General features: G+C 39.9%; 1 protein-coding gene across 1 annotated transcript in view; it reads left to right on the forward strand.

Annotated features, from left to right (window-relative positions):
- CPNE4 (copine 4) overlaps window positions 1–14144 on the forward strand; it is a 577619-nt gene that overhangs the window by 94066 nt on the left and 469409 nt on the right. The window contains exons 2-3 of the mRNA XM_082719255.1: window positions 7884–7968; window positions 11485–11725. Coding sequence (XP_082575381.1) covers window positions 11670–11725 — 56 coding nt within the window. The 5' untranslated portion in view covers window positions 7884–7968; window positions 11485–11669. The remainder of the gene's footprint in view (window positions 1–7883; window positions 7969–11484; window positions 11726–14144) is intronic.

Here is a 14144-nt window from a genome sequence, read left to right on the forward strand (position 1 = left end):
TGAAGCAGAGGAATGACATGATCTAATTCATCATCTTGTTGACTCAAGAAAGACAACCTGGAAGTAACAAACTAGTGGGGTGACAAATTCAAGACCAGTGGAGGCAATTATAAGAAATGCAGCAGTTAGGGAAATGCGACTATTGGGGTAAAGTAGTATTGTACAGATTTGACAGAGGAAGTTGGAGAGTGAGCCCAGGAGTAAAAGGGAAGAGGTTCAGATGGAGACACACAAAGGAGGGATGGAAGTGCCGGGAAGAGCCACACAGGGTGGGAGAAACAGAGCGCTGAGTGGTTATCCCTGGAGTCACCTTGCTTTTGGAGAGAAACAGGTCAGTTTGTCCAATGCAAGCCAGTTGTCACTGTGACGCAATTACAGATTCACACCATGATGAATGCATTTGATTTAGACTGTTGCTCAAGTTAAAAAATAGTTTTCTTCACCTAGGTCATTCTCTACAGTGAATAGATAATTCTTTTCAAATGTATACCTATCTACATGCATTTCACATTATCTAGAAGATAGCTGAGAAAGCCACTTTAGTTTTATCACATTTAAATAGTTATTGACATTGGTTTGTGTAGGTATTTCTTCTTGTTACCATTCTCTGGGCAGGGGATGTAGTAGAAGGAGTGGAGACCTTAGATTTATTCAGTCCTTGGACTGAATTTTGACTATCCCCACTTACTGGCTGTGCAGCATTGGGAAAATTAATCTATTCATATCTCCATTTTCTTATATCTTAAATGACTATTGTTTTTTTAATTGATTTTTTAAAAAAATTTAGCATAACAGTATTCACTGTTTTTGCATCACACCCAGTGCTCCATGCAATCTGTGCTCTCTATAATACCCACCACCTGGTACCCCAACCTCCCATCCCCCGCCCCTTCAAAACCCTCAGATTGTTTTTCAGAGTCCATAGTCTCTCATGGTTCACCTCCCCTTCCAATTTCCCCCAACTCCCTTCTCCTCTCTAACTCCCCATGTCCTCCATGCTATTTGTTATGCTCCACAAATAAGTGAAACCAAATGATAATGGACTCTCTCTGCTTGACTTATTTCACTCAGCATAATCTCTTCCAGTCCCATCGATGTTGCTACAAAGTTGGGTATTCGTCCTTTCTGATGGAGGCATAATACTCCATAGTGTATATGGACCACATCTTCCTTATCCATTAATCCGTTGAAGGGCATCTTGGTTCTTTCCACAGTTTGGCGACCATGGCCATTGCTGCTATAAACATTGGGGTACAGATGGCCCTTCTTTTCACTACATCTGTATCTTTGGGGTAAATACCCAGTAGTGCAATTGCAGGGTCATAGGGAAGCTCTATTTTTAATTTCTTGAGGCATCTCCACACTGTTCTCCAAAGTGGCTGCACCAACTTGCATTCCCACCAACAGTGTAAGAGGGCTCCCCTTTCTCCACATCCCCTCCAACACATGTTGTTTCCCGTCTTGCTAATTTTGGCCATTCTAACTGGTGTCAGGTGATATCTCAATGTGGTTTTAATTTGAATCTCCCTGATGGCAGGTAATGATGAACATTTTTTTCATGTGTGTGATAGCCATTTGTATGTCTTCATTGGAGAAGTGTCTGTTCATATATTTTGCCCATTTTTTGATATGATTATCTGTTTTGTGTGTGCTGAGTTTGAGGAGTTCTTTATAGATCCTGGATATCAACCTTTTGTCTGTACTGTCATTTGCAAATATCTTCTCCCATTCCGTGGGTTCCCTCTTTGTTTTCTTGACTATTTCCTTTGCTGTGCAGAAGCTTTTGATTTTGATGAAATCCCAAAAGTTTATTTTCGCTTTTGTTTCCTTTGCTTTTGGAGACATATCTTGAAAGAAGTTGCTGTGGCTGATATCGAAGAGATTATTGCTTATGTTCTCCTCTAGGATTCTGATGGATTCCTGTCTCACATTGAGGTCTTTTATCCATTTTGAGTTTATCTTTGTGTACGGTGTAAGAGAATGGTCGAGTTTCATTCTTCCACATATAGCTGTCCAGTTTTCCCAGCACCATTTATTGAAGAGACTGTCTTTTCTCCACTGTATATTTTTTCCTGTATATGCATTAATTTTTACATTTTGACAATAAAGCTTTTGTTTTGATTGGTAGATCCCTATAGTTTATCTGAGTGGCTTTTTTTTTTTTTGAGGCACAATTAACATAAAACATCATATAAGTCTCCAATGAGTATGAATAGTATTGTTAATTCTGTTTGCCTTACAGCCAACTCCAAGCCAGATTCTGTCATGCAGGTTTCTTTCTTTCTTTTTTTTTTTTTTAGAGATGACATCAAATAAAGAAACATTTATTCAAGAAAATTTAGTAAAACTCAGAACAGCGAGTCTAGATTTCAATCATGATGGCTACCTTCTACCCTCCTAGCCCCACCTCTGCTGGGGCTCAGATTAACAGAAACTCCACTCAGGATCTCAGGATGGAGTTAAGAATGTGGACTCCCTCCTCCTCACCCCCAGCTCCTGATAGAGATATATGGTATCTTTTTTTTATTTTAATTTCTTTTCAGCTAACAGTATTCATTGTTTTTGCACCACATCCAGTGCTCCATGCAACCTGTGCCCTCTCTAATACCCACCAGCTGGTTCCCCCAACCTCCTACCCCCGGCCCCTTCAAACCCTCAGATTGTTTTTCAGAATCCATAATCTCTCATAGTTCATCTCCACTTCCAATTTCCCTCAACTCCCTTCTCCTCTCCATCTCCCCTTGTCCTCATGCTATTTTTAAATGACTATTCTTGTATCAATTTGCTATTGATACATCACAAACCACCTCCAAAACTCAGTGGCTTAAAATAACAAGCATTTATTAGCTTACAGTTGTCCCCCAGGGTCAGCTGTTTTGCGTGTCGCTCATTTATGTGTTTATGCCAACTGAGGGTTGGATGGGAGCTGCTTTGCTGATCTTGCCTGAGCTGTCCCACATGCCTGGGCTTCAGCTGTAATGGCTCAGCACTGACCCATCTCTCACTCATCCTCCAACAAGACAGCCTGTGCTTGTTCTCATGGAGGCTGGGTGGAATGTGCCATGCCTCTTAACATTCTAGGCTCAGATCTGGCTCCACGTCATTTCTGCTGCTTTCTCTTGGCCTAAGCAAGTTATAAGGCTAGCCTTGTGATTCAAGAGGGTGGAGAAACAGCCCCCCTATTGATGGGAAAAGCTGCAGAGGCACATTGCAAGGGGTGGGGATCAAGGGAGGGAATGAACAGTGATCATTTTTGGACTCTCCCACATGGTTACTCTGCACAGGTGGGAGAAATCAAGGAGAACATACTGTAAGGGCTAGTATAGTGTCTGGTGCCCATATGCTCAGCACCTGGTAATGTCTCCCTTCCTACAAAGACAACAGCAAGATTGGACACGATGCAGATCCCCCACAGCATGCTGCTACAGGGGGAGGTGGTAGAAACAGAGCAGATAAACTTTTTAATCTAAGCCTCAGCATTATCTCTGCCTTTCCCAAGCGGCAAGTGTTTTTAAAAAAGATTTTCAAAAGAGCAAAATTATAGGCCTTGCTTTTAGAAAAAGTAGGCAATGTGGTCTCTCTCTTGCTCTTCTTTCTTTTTTCCCCAAGAATACCCTCAGAATGATAGGACTTCACCTTCTCTTCTCTAGAAGAACAATGCGTTATTTTGGTTTGCCTTTGATCACCGGTGATTCACTTTAAAGGCAGCGCTACTGGAAAAATGCAGAGAGTGGAGTTACAATCAGAAAAATGACTATGTAAAAAATGGCATGTTCTGACTTTCTGTCTTTGTTTCCCAGAAGGTTTTTGGAGTTTTGCGTCTTTTTTTTTTTTTTTTTTTTTTTTTTTTGTCACTTCTTCATTCCTTTACCAGTTGAGAACCAGCAGCCAGGCTAGGGAAAGGTGGGCTTCCTGTAGAATTTGCAGAGAAGACATTTGACCTAAAGAAGACAAGCAGATAAAGTAAGGTTTTTACTTACAAAATAGGCCAAAACAATGGATTAAGTTAAATTATCATTCTGGTAACATCACAAAATGTATCAAAAACCTGAAAATTATACAGTTTTCACCTCAACTAGTCTAACTTTATCCTAAGAGAACAAGTGAGAAACTTGTGTGTGTGTGTGGTGTGTGTGTTTAAAATAAGTCTTTAATTTGGGATAATTTTAGATTTACAGAAAAGTTGTGAAGATAGTACAGAGAATTTCCATATCTTCTCACCCATTTTTTCCTAGTGTTAACATATTATATTACCATGGAACATTTGTCATAAACCAGCACTGGTATATTACTATTAAGTCAACTCTAGACTTCATTTAGATTTCACCAGTTTTCCCCTTAATACTCTCTCTGTGTTAGGATCTTCTCTAGGGCACCACATTCCATTTATTATCATGTTTCAATATCCTCCAGCCTATGATAGTTTCTTGGTCTGTCTGTCTTTCTTTCTTTCTTTTTTTTTTTTTTAAGATGTTGACAGTTTTGAGAAAGACTGGTGGAGTATTTTATAGAATGCCCCTCAATTTGGAGCACCTGGCTGGTTCAGTCATTTACGTGTCTGACTCTTGATTTATGCTTAGGTCATGATCTCAGGGTCCTGAGATCAAGCCCTGTATTGGGCCCCAAGCTCACTAGGGAGTCTGCTTGAGATTCTCTCTCTCCCTCTGCCCCTCCCCACAACTCATTCTCTCTATCTCTCTCTCTCAAAAAATTAAAAAAAAAAATCCCTCAATTTGTGTTCGCTATTTTTCTTATGATTAGACTGAGATTACGGATTTTTGGGAAGAATACCACAGAGGTGCACTTCTTGGTATTCTTGTCATATTACATCAGAGTACATGATATAAATGCTCATTGAAGCATTATATACAATAGTAGGAAATTGGAAATAAATGCCCCAAGAGGATTAGTTTAGCATATTTTGTTACAACCATATATGGGGATGGCTCATAGCCATTATAAATTATGATATATGTTAATATTTTAATTTTATGATTTTATTTATTTATTTGATAGAGAGAGTGCACAGGCTGGAGGAGCTGTGGAGGAAGAGGGAGAAGTGGACTACCTGCTGAGCAGGGAGCCTGATGTGGGGCTGGATCCCAGGACCCTGGGATCATGACCTGAGCCAAAGGCAGACATTTAACCAGGTGAACCACCCATGCACTCCATTATTTTTAGATAATACCTATATGAAAAGCAAAGCAGGATATATAATAAGATTGAATTTCATAATAAAAATATCTTTATGTATACATGGTTTGGAAACTCTGCATATAGCCCCACAAGAGGCCTATAAGGAAGACACTTCCATTCCAGAATCTGGTCTTGAGGGCCTTATGGATGGGCCCACTCCTGTTATAGCAGTGTACCTTCCTCCCATAGGAGCCGGTGTCCACTGCCATACAGGGTCCACACTGTGACTCCAGAAGCTGGTGGCCTTCCTGAGGCAACTGTGCACATCAGAAAGTTATATCCCAGGAGAAGGAGTACATGTTTTTCAAAGATACGATATACACAATGACATTAGTGATGTCTCCTAGAATTATTGCAAGGAGTAGACAAGGTAGCACACAGAGAGAACATGTTTGAAAATATTTGACCCATGTTGGTCAACCCTGAAGAATTATTAAGAAAACAGAAGCAACAGGAAGAGTAGGTCTTAAGGAAAGGGATTCCACTGAGGCTAATCCTGTTCTTCCTTTAAATATCCTTTTGGACATTTGGATTCATTCTTCCAGAAATAACCCTCTGGTGATTGCCTGAGCTTACTTCCCAGAGGTCTTTTTTATCATTGACATTAATGGGAGCAGATTTTATCTTTAGTCTATGGGATGGAAGTAAGTTCCCATTCAGGGGGTTTCTGTGGATTATCCTTGTAGTGTTCATTTTCTGTTCTGTGTTTGCCCTGGATTATATGATCCTGCAGAATGAGGGTAATCAATGTGTTTGTCAACTCCAGGACCTAGGACGGTGTTTGGCACAGACTAGATGCTCAAAATCTGTTAAATTAATAAAAATAACAAGATAAGTCCTCTGTCCTGTTGAAGCCTCCTCACACCCCTTTCATCCTTCCTTTCTCTTTCTCCTTTTAAGGAGTTGGTGTGGTGTAACTGCCTCTCTTGACCAAACTCTTAAAACTGACCATTAAGAATATAAATTTTTCTACCTCCGGGCCTTTGCACTTGCTTTCCCCCCTTCCTCCTGGTCTATATGCTGCTCATGTCTTACTTTTTAGGGTTCAGACCAAATGTTCTCTCTGTAGGGGACCTTTTTTGGCAACTCCATTTAATATTTTCCAGTTACTCCCGTCTCATCACACTTTTTCTTTCTTTCACGAGGCTTATTATAATCTATAGTTGTTCTTCCTTTTCTACTTTTCTCTCTCATTCTCCTCTCTCCCTGACTCTCAATCTCATTTTCTCTTTTTCATTTCCAACTTGATTGACAACTCCATGAGGGCAGAGACCTTTCCAGTCCAGTCCATCATTGTATCCCTAACTTTACAATAATGCTCAATAAATATCCAGTGAATGAATTCAATGAAAAGACACTTGCTCTAGGATGTCCCCAACTCTATTATTTTTCCTCTCTAATCTACCTCAATTTAACACTAATATCTGGTCACCACTTCCTTTTTAACATTCTTCAGTGTCTTCTGGCTGATTTCTAAATGATTGATTTCATAGAACATACCATAAAACACATTTCTTGGTTTGTCCTTGGCTCATAAATACTTATATTTTACCAGGTAAAGACATTTTAAAAAAATGACAAGCCAGGGCACCTGGGTGGCTCAGTTGGTTAAGTGTCTGACTCTTGATCTCAGCTCAGGCCTTGATCTCAGGCTTGGGAGTTCAGGCCCTGTGTTGGGCTTCATGCTGGTTGTGGAGCCTACCTGAGGGGAAAAAAAAATGGTTAAGACCTCACAAACAATTGATGATAAGACTATAGTGACTGAGATTTAAATGAAAAAAGAAATGAAGAGACCATCTCAAAAATTTAGCTGTTCAAAAAGCTTATTTTCTCATTTCACTGTGGATTAAGGAAAATGTTGGAAATTCAATGTTTGGGAGTAAATGACTCATGGAATAAAATCAAATCTCTGTAAGTAAGTCTTGCATGGCCCTTTGTATAGGCCAAACTTGCTTGTTTGCTTCAGTCTTTGCTCTTTTGTCCCGCTTTTTTGCCCCAGATGTAGCAGATTACTCAGTTATCTCAGGTTCCTTGACCAGGCCATGCCTGCTTTTGACTTGGAACATTTGTGTTGTTTCCTTAGCTTTTTGCTCTATACCTGCCTAGTCAATTTCTATAGGTTATGAATATAAATACTATTAGTCTTTTCTGTGGTGGAAAAAAAATCAAAACCATGAGAAAAGTGATACAGAGAATGGAATGCGAGCCTTGACATAAGCATGTATGGACCAGAATCTGATGACACTCACCAGGAGAATTTCATTATGCAGTGGTGGCCAGAGCCAAGTAGCCTGGACTTGAAACTCCTCTCTCTAACTAACTAGCTATGCAGATTTTGACAAGGGACTCAGTCTCAGCATTACCAAACAAGACAAAACAAAAAAGATGTGATATGCACCTTGTTAAGTTGCCTTGAGACTTAAATATGATAATGTTAAATCATTAAGCCAAGTTGCTGACACATAGAACAGGTTCACATATTATTTTCTTTTCCTATAGACATTTATCAACCTCTTCTTCAGGAAAATGAAGAGCAAAGCTGTTCTTCAGCCAAACTATAAAATATGGGATAATTATTTTGGGTACCATTAATGTCCCATTTCCTCTCTTTTGGCCCACTTGGCATATTGAAATGAATGATTAATAATTATCTCATTGTGGGTACATACATTTTTTGTTTCTTTCAGCCAAGATCTTGTCCTGTACTCTGTCCAAAGTAAAGGAAAATTGAAAGAAAACTGTTTATCCCGTCACTAATAGAAAATTGTTCAGGTGAGTTTCCGAGGCATATCAGTTAGAAATAATACTTGGCTGTTACAAAAAGCTGAAAACAGTGGCTCGTACCAATTGGTAGTTTTATTTTTCTTATAATAAAATTGGTGATAATGTGTCGACTTCATGTCCCCAAAGACCCAGGGTTCTTTTATCTTTCTGCTTAGGCTTCCTTGGCAAATATTGCTGCTTCATAGTCACATGATGGCTGAGCTACTGTCACCTTCGGGTAAAAAGAAGGGTGGGGTAAGCAGGTAAGAAAATAAAGGTACATGTCAACTGAGTCAGTATGTTCTTCCCTTTTAAGACTGTCATAGAAACTGTCCTATAACTTCCACTGCCATCTCAGTAGCTAGACTGGTGTTGCATAGCAAAAATTTCTGTGATGATGGAAATGTTCTATATCTGATCTGAGATGGTTAGCCATTTGTGACTATTAGCATTTAAAATGTGGCTGGTATGACAGTGAAGGGAGCCATCAACAAAACAAAAAGAGAACCTACAAAGGGTGCCTCAGTGGCTCAATTGGTTAAGCATCTGACTTTGATTTCTATTCAGTTTATGATATCAGGGTTGTGAGATCCAGCCCTACCCTGGGCTCTACTCTGGGCATGGTGCCTGCTTAAGATTCTCTCTCTACCTCTCGTTTGCACACACTCTCTGAGGAAAAAAAAATTTTTAAAGAAAAAAGGCAACGTACTGAATGGGAGAAGATATTTGCAAATGAGATATCCAAAATATGTAAGTAACTTATATAACTCAATAAAAAAACCCTACAAAAAACCAATCTGGTTAAAAAGTGGGGAAAGGACACAAATAGACATGTTTTTGAAGACATATAGATGGCCAATAGACACATGAAAAGATGATCAATGTCACTAATCATCAGGGAAATGTAAATCAAAACCATGGTAAGATATTACTTTACACGTGCCAGAATGGCTAAAATGAAAAAGACAAGAAATAATGAGTGTTGGCAAGAATATGGAGGAAAAGAGATTCTCATGCACTAGTGGGAAGAATGTAAATTGGGGCAGCTACTGTGGAAAACAGTGTAAAGTATCCTTGAAAGACAAAAAATAGAAATATCATACGGTCCAATGATTCTACTACTGGGTATTTACCTAAACAAAACAAAAGCATTAATTTGAAAAGATATATGTACCCCTATGTTCACTGCAGCATTGTTTATAATAGCCAAGATATGGAAGCAGCGTACATGTCCATCAATAAAGGACGGATAAGGAGGATGTTACACACAGAGAGATATTGCACAGCCATAAAAAAGGATGAGATCTGGTGACGAATGGACCTAGAGGGTACTATGCTAAATGAAATAAGTCAAACAGAAAAATATCATAGGATTTCACTCATATGAATCTAAAAAACAAAACAAGTAAACAATAAAGCAGATTCAGATGTATACATACACAGAAGAAACTGATGGTTGCCAGAGGAAAGGGGGGTATGGGCATGGGGATAAGGGGTGAAGAGGAGATGTAGATACAGGTTTCTAATTATTGAGTGAATACATCATGGCAATAAAAGGCACAGCATAGGGAATATAATCAGTGATATTATGATAACATATAGTGACAGGTGGTCAGTACACTTGTGATGGGCATTGCATGGTGTATAGAAATGTTGAATTGCTATGCTGTACACCTGAAACTAAAGTAACATTGTGTGTCAACTCTACTTAAATGAATAAAAGAAAAAAAGAAAAAAAGAAAAAAAAAGACAAAGAAAGAAATTGACCCTGCTGGACCTCAGTTGGAGACAGCCATCCCACAGAACTGAGAAAATAAATTTGTTTTTCAAGCCAAAAGTAAAAAAATTTAAACATGTGACTAGGATGACTGAGGAAATGAATTTTTAGTTTTATTTTATTTGAGTGAATTTTAATAAATTTAAGTTTAGTTACGTGTATCTGGTGGCTACCATATTAGTGCAGGGCTGCACCTTTGTCACATGGCGATCTTATCTGCAAGAAAGGCTGAGTAATGACAGTTTGGGGCTGAGCACATTTCCCTGGCCTGTGACATTGTGCTTTTCTTTATAGGGAAAAACAAACAAACAAACAAAAATGATTACAGTCTGGGGCACCTGGGTGGTTCAGTGGGTTAAGCCTCTGCCTTCGGCTCAGGTCATGATCTCAGGGTCCTGGGATGGAGCCCCGTATCGGGCTCTCTGCTCAGCAGGGAGCCTGCTTCCTCCTCTCTCTCTGCCTACTTGTGATCTCTGTCTGTCAAATATATAAATAAAATTAAAAAAAGATGATTATAGTCCTGGCAGATAGCAGTCTCTGCAACAGAGTGATAGATACATACTAACACACATTAAACCAGAAGAATGGAGTCTTAATGGGTTTATCACAAATGTGAGGAGTGGTATGGCTAGGCAGACATTATGTAGCTAAAAAGCAGAATCCCAGAGCTAGAGTTTGGGTCAAATGCCTTCTTTTCATCATGAGGAGACTGAGGCTTAGTGGGGTGACGAAGATTCTTAATTAAGAGACAAATGGGATAGGGGCGCCTGGGTGGCTCAGTGGGTTAAGCCTCTGCCTTCGGCTCAGGTCATGATCCCAAGGTCCTGGGATGGAGCCGAGCCCTGTGCTGGGCTCTCTGCTCAGCAGGGAGCCTGCTTCCCCATCTCTCTCTCTGCCTGCCTCTCTGCCTACTTGTGATCTGTCTGTCAAATAAATAAATAAAATCTTAAAAAAAAAAAAAAAAGAGAGAGAGACAAATGGGATAACCTTCTCTGAAATAAGAGCTGATTTAGCATCCTTTCAAACATCACCTGTGGTATCATGCAAACGCTCAGAAAATGCTCTCTGCCTCTCTCTTTTTTTTAATGCAATGAAGAAAAGCTAGAGGGATTTTGATGCCATCTATTGGTAGACAAAAGTATAAGGCACCCCTTCATAGCATAGCTTGTTACTGATGGGTGAGGCCCCAGAGGTCAAACAGGGTGCCATCTAGAAGCAGCACAGGGGAAGGTCTGATCCCTGTGTCAGCTTGGAACAAGTGTATCACTCCTCTCCTGACTCTTAGCATCCTGGAAAGTCTTTCTTAGAGCTTTCCTTTCTGCTTTCCAGTAATACAACATTTCTCAGGCATTTACAGAAACGCAGAGGAAGACCTATCAGTCAGTTCTCAAAATCACATGAAAAAGAAAAAAAGAACACATTTTTTTGAGCTATAAATAACCCTGGGGGGAAATGCAAGGCTTTTATTTGAATCAAAGCTTCAAAAATAAATCCTGTTATTTACAGCCATCCCTTTGACTCGTTGAGTATGTAACCATCCTACAGCTTGAAAGGAAAAAAGAAAACAAATTCAATTTCAAAACAAAATGCTCACCCTGACTCACTCAAGGAAGGATCCAGGGTTTTTAATGCAGGGCATTGACTCTGCCTGTTTTTCCCCTTCATCATCTGCTTCCCTTAAAAAATGGTATCAACTGCATTGGTAAGAATTCACATTTCTTCCCTTTTGTTCCCTGGCTCCATTCCAGCATTTCCCTTGTCACACTGATGGGTGGGGTGCCTTTCATATTGGCACAGGACAGTGAGCGGATGTCTCCCTTTCTGTTAACCAACAAAGACCCGGCGAGGGGATCTACTCAGAGCCGGAGCCTCCTTTGCGTCTTGGGAACACCGGTGGCACCGTGACTTTGTGGCTTGGATTTAGACAATTTTGATGATGGCTGTAGAACCCAGCAGCTCAGAATCCACGAAAAGGAGAATTGGAAGGAGGTGAGTGATACAGATAACGGGATGTCATGTCACAATTGTTGAAGGGACTCTGGCTGATAAGCAACTTGCTGTGGGGGCAGTAACTGCAACCATAGTTCATTAGTGGGTTATAGATCTTCATTTACAGAGATAAGCTGTTGATTTCATATGAGAGGTGGGAGTAAATTCTCCTTTATGTGCCCTGAGAAGAGCCTCTTTGAATTTACCTTCAGTGTCCTGCCTTGAAAAAAAAAAAAAAAACCAATTCCAAGTTTCTGGAAAAAACTGCATGTGTGTTCTGCACACTGACTTGCAGGCAACTGTTTCTAATTAGGGAGCTGAAGCCGGCTGGCAGGGGAAACCATATTTGTCATAAGTTGTGGCATTGCATTTAGTTTGTGTGTCTGTGCTTTTAACATGGGGGCCAGAGATGATTGTACTGGGTTCTTCCCTATGGGTTCTGACTGTATTCTTCGTTCTTTTCCATGGTTCATGTGTTCAGCCAATCTGCCTTGTCCCTTCAGAGCCTGCTTCCATTAATACTTCCATTAATAATTATATTAATTATATTAAACATTAATTATAATACTTCCATTAATACTTCCATTAATACTCCATTGATACTCCCTTCCATTAATACTTCCATTAATACTCTCATTAGCCCAGTCTGGGCTTTCTGACCACTCAAACCCCAGGTTTGTTGTAGAAATCATGAAACCTACCTGGGCAGATTGTTGAGAAAATTAGATGGGATAGTCAACAGAGTGCCTAACAGATTGCCTGGAAATAGTACATGCTCAGCATGCCTCAAAAATAAGAGGTTTGTGTTAAATGATCTCTAAGGTAGTTTTAAAAATCTAATTTAACTAATGTTTATTGACTGCTAAGGACAGGTGTCGAACTCAGCATTGGGGTCACAATCACAAACAAGACAACAAAACAGATCTTTGCTTCACAGGACTTAAATTTAAGGGAACAAAATCAACAGGCAAAGAAATCACTTTCCTTTTATTCCCTTTCATCTTTGCAAGTACAATCCAGCTCAAACTTTAATTCAAGTTCATTACTGAGGCTGCTACTTCTTTTTTTTTTTTTTTTAAGATTTTATTTATTTACTTGACAGACAGATCACAAGTGGGCAGAGAGAGAGAAAGGGGGAAGCAGGCTCTCTGCTGAGCAGAGAGCCTGATGCGGGGCTGGATCCCGGGACCCTGAGATCATGATCTGAGCGAAGGCAGAGGCTTAATCCACGGAGCCACTCACATGCCCCACCAAGACTACTTCTTAATTAAACCTGAAATACTTTCTGACTTAATATTTTCATATTTAGTAAACATAGGCTGATTTTATATGCTCAGCATCGATCCCCCTATTCCCGGTGGGAAGATCTTGAAACTGTAATGGAGAACTATCCCTATGTTTCACTCTGAGTTAATGTGGATCAGGTGGTGGTCCACTCTGGCTCCAGGAGTGGGACAGAGCCCACGGAATGCTCCCAGACACAGCACCCTGGTGCTTCAGTGCGATCCCATATCCTGGGGTGCATTGATTGGCTTATGTTTAGCCACATGACCCAAGTTTTTCAAATCAAAGTGAATCAAAGGAGCTTTGGTATAAAGACAAGCTCCCTAAGATCCTAGGGTCAATGTTTAGTGTTATCCTACTTCAGAAGAGAGGTGAGCTGAGGGAAGAAATATATTTATTGTTTTTTTCCTTCTGAAGACTCTTCTCCCACATCTCAAACATCTTCCTAATTGCCTTGATAGAACCATTAGTGGGGCACCTGCTCCTTATTGCATTATTTCTCCATCTCTGCCCTTTGAAATTGAGAATTCTGGTTGGTGAAAAATTCTTGGCCGATAATCTCTTCACATGAAGAGAAGCCTTGTTAAGAGGATGGGGAGGAAGAGCGGCCTCTCTCCCTGCATTCCTGTCCATATTATATTGTAACATCTCCATGTCCACCCGATGTCAGAGACAGCCTTTTTTCTAACCCTTAAGGATTCTGAAGCCCAATATGTGATTCTGACGATACCTGAGAGATACAGTGTGGCAATATGCTGACAGAGTAGTTGTCTAGTTTATTTGCTGTTGCAGAAACAACAAGACACAATGCGCAGTAAGTCTTTCTATTGCTCGTTTATCTGAATTTGACTTTGAATAAGTTTTGGAACAGGAAAACCATACTTGCTTCCTAAAGTGCTTCACGACATGTGGCAGTGGTTACCCCTTACATAAGACAACATGTTTCTGTATATTTTAAAACATAGTACTCTCTGAGTTAATTTCTTTATCTTATACTTATTTGTGAGATGGATGTATTCAGGAACACGTGTGATGAAAAGTCTCCTCCGTTCAATTATTTATGCATTTATGTACTAAAAAAAAATAAATATTCGTCTCCTACCATATGCCAGGCACTTTTGTACGACCCCAAAGA

This window comes from Mustela nivalis, assembly GCF_964662115.1.
Source record: "Mustela nivalis genome assembly, chromosome: 1".
Taxonomy (NCBI): Eukaryota; Metazoa; Chordata; class Mammalia; order Carnivora; family Mustelidae; genus Mustela; species Mustela nivalis.